This window comes from Brassica napus, chromosome C2, assembly GCF_020379485.1.
Source record: "Brassica napus cultivar Da-Ae chromosome C2, Da-Ae, whole genome shotgun sequence".
NCBI classification, from domain to species: Eukaryota; Viridiplantae; Streptophyta; class Magnoliopsida; order Brassicales; family Brassicaceae; genus Brassica; species Brassica napus.
The window spans coordinates 37351163-37360845 of record NC_063445.1 but is presented as its reverse complement, the minus strand read 5'-3'; the positions used below and the strand labels follow the sequence as shown (position 1 = coordinate 37360845).

The 9683-nt window shown below is 36.8% G+C and overlaps 3 protein-coding genes across 3 annotated transcripts; 1 reads left to right on the top strand and 2 right to left on the bottom strand.

Annotated features, from left to right (window-relative positions):
• The first annotated feature begins 2142 nt into the window (after positions 1–2142).
• Positions 2143–3383, top strand: LOC106427013 (uncharacterized protein At4g08330, chloroplastic-like). The gene is made up of 2 exons (XM_013867745.3): positions 2143–2463; positions 2728–3383. The coding sequence occupies exons 1-2, from the start codon at positions 2357–2359 to the stop codon at positions 3107–3109; spliced, it is 489 nt and encodes a 162-aa protein (XP_013723199.2). The 5' UTR covers positions 2143–2356; the 3' UTR covers positions 3110–3383.
• On the bottom strand, positions 3342–5599 carry LOC106368133 (small glutamine-rich tetratricopeptide repeat-containing protein). Its single transcript, XM_013808030.3, has 9 exons — positions 5449–5599; positions 5089–5304; positions 4884–5020; positions 4734–4800; positions 4525–4624; positions 4234–4397; positions 4037–4083; positions 3891–3938; positions 3342–3805 (listed from the first exon to the last, which is right to left on the bottom strand). The coding sequence occupies exons 1-9, from the start codon at positions 5519–5521 to the stop codon at positions 3479–3481; spliced, it is 1179 nt and encodes a 392-aa protein (XP_013663484.1). The 5' UTR covers positions 5522–5599; the 3' UTR covers positions 3342–3478.
• A 941-nt stretch (positions 5600–6540) lies between these two features.
• On the bottom strand, positions 6541–8817 carry LOC111203839. The gene is made up of 2 exons (XM_022697931.1): positions 7937–8817; positions 6541–7582 (listed from the first exon to the last, which is right to left on the bottom strand). The coding sequence occupies exons 1-2, from the start codon at positions 8815–8817 to the stop codon at positions 6541–6543; spliced, it is 1923 nt and encodes a 640-aa protein (XP_022553652.1).
• Positions 8818–9683: the final 866 nt, after the last annotated feature.

Sequence of the window (9683 nt, the reverse complement as noted above, 5' to 3'; positions counted from 1 at the left end):
CTTTTCGGTACCTTGCAATGATTCCAATTTCTGGTCATCATATAATTGAATTTCGATGTATACAAAGACTGTAAATTAACAATGAATTTACCTATTACATCCGTTGAGAGATTGAAGATTCGTTCACAAATTTTGAAACACTTGGGTGATGGCCAATCTTCTATTAGAGATGACAGATCTAAGAAAGATTGGAAAAATGTTTAGGATTAAAAAAACCTAATCGTTTACAATGAAAATTGAATAAACAGAATATAAACAGTCTAACCTTTTATACAATAAATCGATGAACAAACTGGTGAACATGATTTCGTCTTTAGGATAAAAAAAACCTAATAGATTACAATGAAAATTGAATAAACAGAATATAAACAGTCTAACCTTTTATACAATAAATCGATGAACAAACTGGTGACCATGAATTTGTCTTCCTCATATTCAGTATTTGATTTTTTTTTAAGTTATCATTATGAAGATTAGATAAAAGAGAGAGACACCGAAGGGTCGACAGAGAAGTTTAGGAGAAAGCAAAATTAGTTGACTTTTCTAAGTAACACGTTATTTTCCCTGAGTAATTAGTTAGACAAATCGACAAAAGGAAAAATATTAATATGGGCCAGCTTTTATGTATAATTTGGATAAATGATTACTAGCCCAATTCTGTAAATAATTGACATATTAATTCTTTTATTATATAGTCTAGCCCAATTTTTAAATAATTGACATTTTAATTTTTTTTTATAAAATAAGGTGAACTATAGTAAAATTTATTTAGCAATTTATGGTTGTTGTTTTTTTTTGTGGTGAAAAGAAAAACAGAAACTGTAATATATAATATATATTATATAAAACAATATTATTTTCAAAAATAAAATATCATAAAATTAATAATAATTGATAAAAAAATACTACAAAAAATAAAATCATTTTTAAATAAATAAACAAAAAGCAAGAGGTTAATATATGAATATTACAATTACGTCAACTTGCATCAAGTTATAAAATTATAAATATACTATTATGTATAGATAAAAAAATATATTATCAAACATATATATTATAAAATAATATATTCTACTCTAAAATGTAGTTTACAAAACATAAAAATATACATGGACATTTTGTAAATCCAATGATTTATGAGTTTACGTTGAACAGAAATTAAATCTAACATCCGCGCGGGGGCGCGGATCAAAATCTAGTATATTATTAAAACTGAAGTACATTTTGGTATTGTTTGGAAATATTGATAATAGTATAAATGAACACTATTTGGAAACATGGATAGGAATATAAAATAGAACCATAGTATCCTTTTAGTAATTTAATTAATATAATTACACTAGTAATTTTTTTATATTTCACTCAGTTTAACAATTTCATTAATTATATTACCTTAACAATTCACCACAACATTAATTATATTACCATAATAATAATAGTGCAGATTTTTATTTATTAGTTAATCAACATTAATTTTGTGCCAATTATAAAATCAAAAATATAAAAATAATTGGGTTTTGCATATGGTTAAACGTTTGGTTTAGTTTGTTTTACTAAATTTTTTTTTTTATTTTAGTTTCAATCGGTGGAAAATTACGTAGCCAAAAATATAATTCAAAGACATATTTTTGTGAACAAAATAATAACTTAAATCAAAATAATAAAAAAAATATTACATTTATTGTCACTTAATTTTTCACTTCATATAATTATTTTCCTAAATTAAAAACTTTTTATATTTCACTTAATTTAGTCAAACACATAGATTGCATCATTTTTATTAGTTTATAAAATCAGTTAGGGATGAACATTGGCTATCCATTTAAGTATGTGTTGTTCTTTTCGGGTATTGTTTTGTCTTTTAAATTAGACTCGTTTGAATATTATAAATTTATGTGTTGGTTTTGAGTTGAATCATTCTGAGCCTGAATGAGTTTGGTTATAATTTATAGAAATCTAAAAATATCTAAATAACAAATGTATCTAAAACAGGTTTGAATATTTGTACCAAAAATAATCATATTATCTGCTTCGGTTTAGGTCTTTGAATACAATTAATTATATTACAATTCATCTAATATATATAACACTAGTTACAAAAACAAATTATCAGTGGATAAAACTGTAACAACCAATACTGCTCCGGTCACCCTCAAGTTACATTTACAAGTTAGATACTGCTTCAATTCGATCGTTGCTAGAAAGTTGCGACCACGACATTGGTCGCGGAGGCGTGAAAAAGTTTTAACCGAATCAATCAAGTGGGAGGGACACGTTCTTCATCATCAACCTATTAATCAAACCCACTCTTCTCGGTCACGAAAGTCTTGGAAGCTTTCCCTGATTTCGAGCGACGATGGACAGATCGGCGTCGGTGGGTATCAAGGACGGCCGATTTGGTGGCAACCACTTGTATTCTCCATCATTTTCTTCTTCATCTTCCATGAGACATGTCAATTACAGGTAACAAGTATCTTTGTAGTTGAATCTTATGCTTTTTTTATTAGGGTTTCCATTGTTGATTGATTTGATCATAAAGCTCGTTTTGTTCTTCTCTCACTGGAACTGATGAAAAATGTTAATTAGTCCATAAATGCAATTATTTGTAGCTACGAACTTTTGTTTGATTGATTGTTGCATTGAAGTTTATGTTTAATATGGAACTCAATTTTCTTGTTGTTTTCTTATTTAAAGAGAAGGAACAAATGTCTTTTAACTTTCTTGTAGTTGTGGATCTTGTGGGTACGAGCTGAACTTGAGCTCCACCAATCGAATTACATCATCAATTGGATCAAAGTATGGGAAATCCATGAAGACTGGAATCATATCCTTCTTCAACATTGACGAGGGAAGATTCAGCCAGATTGATGAGTTCCAATGCATGCCACACTTCTCCAGATACTCTTTGGGTTTGTTCAGACGCAAGACTAAGCTTCTCTGTCGCCAATGTAATAACTATATCGGCAATGCTTCTTATGACAAGGCCCCTCCTGAGTACGCACTCGTAACACAAAACTCATCGCCCAGGAAGGGTGTCACTGACACTGTTACCAAGTATGATATCAGAATTCGTGCGCTTCAACCTTCTTCCGCTGTTGCTTCTCTGTGAGTGAGTGTGTTTCTTCTACAACTGTATATTGTAGAAATTCTTCAAAGTATCAGATTTAGATCTTCACGAAGCGCTTCTGTATCCGTACTGTTTTCATGAGGTGGGTTTGGCTTTTTCTTTCTTTCTCAAATTGTATAATAATTCAACAATTTGCCTTTTTTTTTGTTTCTGAGAATTTTGAGGTTAAATATGAATTTCACTTGCTCATGTTCATCATGTATGTACACCAAAATCTTAGAACATCATTTTGTAATAACATCACTTCATTACATCAGTCTGCTGTTAAAATTCAAAACCTAAAAAAGTCTATGGAGCACAAACTGAGAAACCATATAATAACCTTAGAAACACACATGGCTCTTTTAAGGTTTAATTTCCAGATGGTCTTCCATGTGCACCATTAGTACCTTGAGGATTGTTATTGTTGCCTTCCTGTGATCCTCCAAACATCTGCATCATTGATCGCAATGCACCTGAAAACTCTTCAGGCATTTGATCAGCAGCGCCAAGATCTATGTTGATGTTTCCGCCTACACGAATCTCAGGCTCATTTGTACCATTTCTGTTACCATCTCCTCCGTTCCCCGCCATGTTCATGAACATGCTCATCATATCAGGGTTTAAAGGCATTGAGAACTGAGAAGGTATTCCTTGCCCTCCCATTCCCGGGTCTTGATTACGTCCTGTGCTTGTATTCTGCTCTTCCAACCCCTCCCCACAAAACGTTAGTTCCTTTGGTTTCTTGTATTATTTCTACTAATCCATGCAAATAATAATTTACCTGATTACGTCTCTGTCGTTGTTCTTCTCTTAGTTTTTGTTCAGCCACCTATATTTTGCAAATACATCGATGTCTTCAGTCTCATTTAAGTTACAGAATGATCATATAATAAAAACAGAAACGTATATTAATAAAGTAAAACCGACCCTGATGTTTTCTTTGACAGATTCATTATGCGGATCCAACTCCAAAGCTGACATGAGTGGTGATGAAAAGGTTACACAGGAATAATGTAACAAAGGAAAGCTTTAGCACTTTTTCTAAAGCAATCGGCCCCTTTGAAAGAAAATAATATGCTAACTTGATAGAGAAGGCTGGATTCATTCTAAGAACATATAAATACCTTTCTTGAAGCCTTTCTCAATAGCATCAGCATACTTTCCTTGAGCATAATATGCTAACCCAAGGCGACTGTAAGCCTTACTATAGTTTGCATCTATCTCAATGGATTTAAGACAGTCCTTGATTGCTTCTGAGCACATGCTGATCTGGGTATATGCAGCAGCCCTGATATATAATTAATTCCTTTAAAAATTTTGGTGAAGTGAACATATGTCTAAAAGCATGCTAAAAATCAGATTAAGCAGTAAACACAACCAGAGAGCTACGAAGTTAAGGCTTTTATATCACTCACCTGTTGCAGTAGAAAACAGCGTTTTCATCTGAGAGTGCAATCGCAAAAGAATACAGCTCGATTGCCTCCAGATACTGCTGGGACTGCATGGCCTTGTTACCTAAACAGAGGTAATAACTCCAGTGATTACGAAGAAATAGACGAGACAGCATTTAGAAAAATAAAACTTCATGGTGTCTCTTTTAGGGAAGATCTAACATCACAAGTACCTTGGCACTTGAATGTTTCTGCCAAGCTTTTTGCATCAAATTTCTGGCATCCAGAACTTTCCATTTCCTGGATTATGTAGATAAAGAAAGATGTTTACCAATGGAAGCAAAAACATCAATAAAGTCAACAAGGAAACACCGAAAACCAACACTGATAGCATCATGAAATATCTTGGTTGCTTTCTCCAGCTGAGCAGGATCATCATCTCCGTTAGGCGTGGTATTGAAATACCGAACTTTCTCAAGCGCACCAAAGAGTTGGCCAAATAGTTCATCTCTACAAGTTCCTGCAAAACAAGACAAGCTCAACAAGAGAATGATGAACTATGAACAAAAAAAGCAAACCATAACTGACCCTTAAAGAGAGGTTCTTTGCTTGCATCCACTGAGTTGGACAAGTCAGGACCTGATGAAGAACTAGACTCATCTACAGGAGAAGTGAAGATACTAACAAGCGAAACGGGTTTAGAGTTATAGTCCCTGGCAGAATCTGAAGTGATCTTAAATGCTTCCTTCATGCATTCTTTAGCAACCTCAAGCCCTTCCTCGTCAACACCAGGAGCAACTTGAACTAGCAATAAATACCACAAGAAAACAATTGAATCCCCAATTTCACGGAATCGCTTCTTTACCTCTTATCAAAGCCCTTCAAGAATTGTTCTGAAAACAAAAAAACCTATGGTGAATCTAGGTGGCAAGTGATGATGGTGATTACCGGAATCAAGAAAATCCAAGAAAGAATGCACAATTTTGCGGCAGACAGGAGACTCCGTCGTTAGTTTCGCCATTGGAGAGAAGAATCTTATATTTATTTCCTTTTCTCCTTTTACCCCCGATTTAGGTGTTGTCGAGGAAGGCAAATAGAAAAAAAAAAATAAATAAATAAATAAATAAAAAAAAAAATCAGTTTTTTTTTTTTTTTGACCTCAAACGGCCCTTCGATTACTCAAGCTTGAGGTAGTCTTGATAACCAGACCGGAATAGAACAACCAATGAAAAGTAGCTCCCTATGAAAGCTCCTAGCAGTCTTAGCTAAAAAAATCAGAAAACTGATTGCACAGACGTGGTACATGGGTGATTTTGAAATCCGGAAAACAAATCTGCAGCGTCTCTATCTTCTCCAGCTCTGTCGCAAATCTTGGCCACTTCTGGGGTTCACTTATCATTGCGATCAGCTCTTTGCAGTCCGTTCCAAAGCTCTGGCACGGCGAGTGTTGAAGCATGTTCTCCATCGCCCATCGCAGCGCTTCTACCTCCGAATGCAACGCTGATTCACATCGAGTAAAGTTTCGTGTTCCCATAAGTTGTATGTCCTCCCTACTATCCATCCAGACCCATCCACATCCACTAAAGCGATCAGAAGCTGTCCAAGATCCATCTAGCAAGCAGATATTACCCAAGCTTAAGACTTGGTTTATATCGTTATTGCTGTCCCGGACTTGTGGCGGTATCATCTCATTTGCGTTAAACCAGGCTTGGCATTCACTCTCTGCGTATCGAACGAGTTCCAAAGGGTCTCTATCTATACCCTTGAAAAGCTTATCATTGCGAGCCTTCCAAATATACCATATTATCCAGGGATAAGGATCCCTGTCTTGGTCTGGTACAATGATATTATTTTTCCTCGAGAAAAGATAGTCCCTGTTTGTGTAGACGCTCGCCACTGGGAATATACCTGGACTTGTAGGAGTTACCGATAAAGACCATACTTGCAAGGCTGGAGGGCATTCAAATATTGCATGAGTTACAGATTCCTCTATTTCCCCACACCTTGGACAATAATTATCGCACCTCATATTACGCCTTACTAGATCCTCGTTACTACTACCTGACCCGTGATCAATTGCCATATAAGATGGCACATCTTCCTTGGCGCTTTCAACTTCCAAGCAAAGGCTTGAAGTTTTGTGATACTTGGCTCTAATATTTCCTTTTCCTCTTCTTGCTTCAATAGGTTCTGAGCAACCCAGTATCCAGACTTGACTGTGTATTGGCCATTTCTCGTGTAGTTCCAACAAAAAGTATCTCGACGGTGAGTAGAGCTTATAGTCATACTGCGGATGAGAGGTATATCATCAGGATGGACATAATCATCTAGTAATCCTACATCCCACTCCTTTGATTCCTGATTAATGATGTCACTGACTCTCATGTTTAGGTTCATCACAGGGGCTATAGGTCTAGCCGGTCTAGCAGGTGTCGTTGGAATCCACGGATCCTCCCACACCCTGACGTCGTAACCAGAGTGAATCTTCTGTCTGATTCCTAGCAGTAAAAGCTTCCTTGCTGCGGAGATGCTTGTCCACACATATGATGGGCTGCTAGTAGAGGTTTCCCTCAATGGCGAGATCATCCTATAATATCGCCCCCTTAATACTCGGGCAACCAGTGAATCAGGGTATTGGACCAGTCTCCATAATTGCTTTGCCAGTAGTGCTAAATTGAACTCATGAATTAGCCGGAAGCCAATACCGCCCTCTTCTTTGGGTAAACAAACCTTGTCCCATTTCGCCCAGTGTATCCCTCTTTTTGGAGGATTTGAGCTCCACCAAAATTGTGCAATGGCACTAGCGAGGTTTTCACAGATCTCCAATGGGAGCAGAAACGTTGACATAACGTATGTAGGAAGAGCTAGTAAAATGGATTTGATCATTACTTCCTTTCCTCCTTTTGAAAGCCATCGACCAGTCCATCCATTGACTCTGTGCATCAGATTATCCTTTAGAAATGCAAAAAGTTTACATTTAGACCCACTAATATCCTCTGGGATCCCCAAATACTTTCCCATCCCTCCATCATAGTGTATTCCAAGTGTATCTTTAACCTCTTGTCGGGTGGCTGCATTAATCCTCTTACCAAAGAGTAAGGAAGAATTGTCAAAGTTTATACATTGGCCAGATGCTTTACCATATTTCCTGACTACTTTCATTACTTCTTCACATTCACGGGGCTCCGCCATACAGAAGAAAAGGCTATCATCAGCAAAGAGAAGGTGGGATACCGAAGGACATGCGCGTGTAATATGCATCTCTGTTATCTTCCCTTGGTTCTTTGCATGATTGAGAAGGCTAACGAGCGCTTCCGTGCACAGAATAAAAATGAAGGGAGACAAAGGATCTCCTTGACGCAGGCCTCTACCTGGAAAAATATTTCCTCTTGGCTGCCCATTCATGAAAACTTTGTATTTGACCGACGTAATGCACCTCATAATCCAGGTGATCCATGTCTCAGAGAATCTCATCTTACGCATCACAGCTTCGATAAACGACCATTCCATCCTATCATATGCCTTACTCATATCTGTCTTGATGGCCATCCTCTTATTACGTCCACTCGGCTTTGTTCGTAGGGCATGAAACATCTCTTGAGCAATCATGATATTATCTGAAATCTTTCTTCCAGCAGCAAAGGCTGACTGGGTTTCTGATATCAAACCTGGCAAGACTTTCTTTAGTCTCTGGCATAAGACCTTCGAAACGATCTTGTAGCTAACATTGCACAAGCTTATGGGTCGGAACTGAGCCATATCATTAGGCTTAGTTGTTTTCGGGATAAGGCATATGTTTGTATCATTCAAACTATTGGCTACATGTCCTTCAAACAGGAATTTATTCACCATAAGAGTTAAAACCTGCTTGACTATATCCCAAAATTGTTGGTAAAAAAGCGCAGTCATCCCATCTAGTCCCGGTGCCTTATCTGGATGCATAGCAAAGAGAGCTAATTTAACCTCCCATTCTGAAACAGGAGCTGTGAGGCTGTCATTCATTGTTCCTGTAATCGTCGTAGGAACTTCAGGTAGCGCCTCTTCAATGTCTTCTGGTGTAGATGACTCAAAGATTTGTCGATAATAACTAGTAGCAATGGCTACCAGTCCTTCCTCATCCTCAACTATATTACCATTAACATCCAGAAGCTGCGTGATTTTGTTCCTTGCTCTCCTTTGCTTCGTTAAGGCATGAAAATATTTGGTATTTTTATCTCCCTCTCTCAGCCAAAACACTCTACTCTTTTGTTTCCAGAGCATTTGTTCTGCCTTAAGAGCATCAGATAGTTCCTTCAACGCTGCTGCAATTTCCTCCATCATCGCATTGTCGTCTGCATATAAACCCTCAACTTTCTCCTTTAACTCCTCCACTAGCTTTGCCGAATTGATGTTGTGTTGTTTCCTCCACTCACTCAAAATCAGTTTTGTTATGAATTATTGTTTAGATGTCCATATAGATAGACCTAAACGTCAATGTTAACCTATAAATTATTGCGTAGATGTCCATATAGATAGACCTATAGGTCTATGTTACAGAAGGTTATAAACTTTAATGTTATATTCAAATATATATATGTATATAGGTATTATTGTCTATGAAATATAATAAAAATAACTAATTATCTTTTTTCTCTTGATTCACGATATGTTATCAAATACGCTTTAATCCTAACAGCCTAAAAAGAAGAAAGAAAAAACTGTAACTACCGAGAAATAAACTAAAGCCATATGTTGATGCGTTGGCATCTCCGATGATTTGTTAGATGTTTCCTGTAACGGCCCGATCCCCCGGCGTCCGACCGGGGTTATTGAAAGGGCGTTATGGACATGTGTCTACTCATTTAGACAACCCTACGTGTCCCGTTACTGGTCCCGAGAGCCGACGGGCGCATAACCTTCTTTGAAATACTGTCACACCCACATCCATATACTTCTACTTACAGTCCTGCGCACAGGGAAATGGAAATGGAGGAGTGAGCAACAAGTTACTCAGTGAAGTGGCTCTAGACCAGCATGCCCGCATGACACTCTATACTACTCTATGCGGGAACTAGGACTGACTAGTCACTACAATCAGGTAATGTATTTTTATCATTTCATACTGTCATCACTAATTGTCCACATTCAATTCCATACATTTCTAGCAACCTAGTGATCAATCATTACAATGAACTCACTCATTG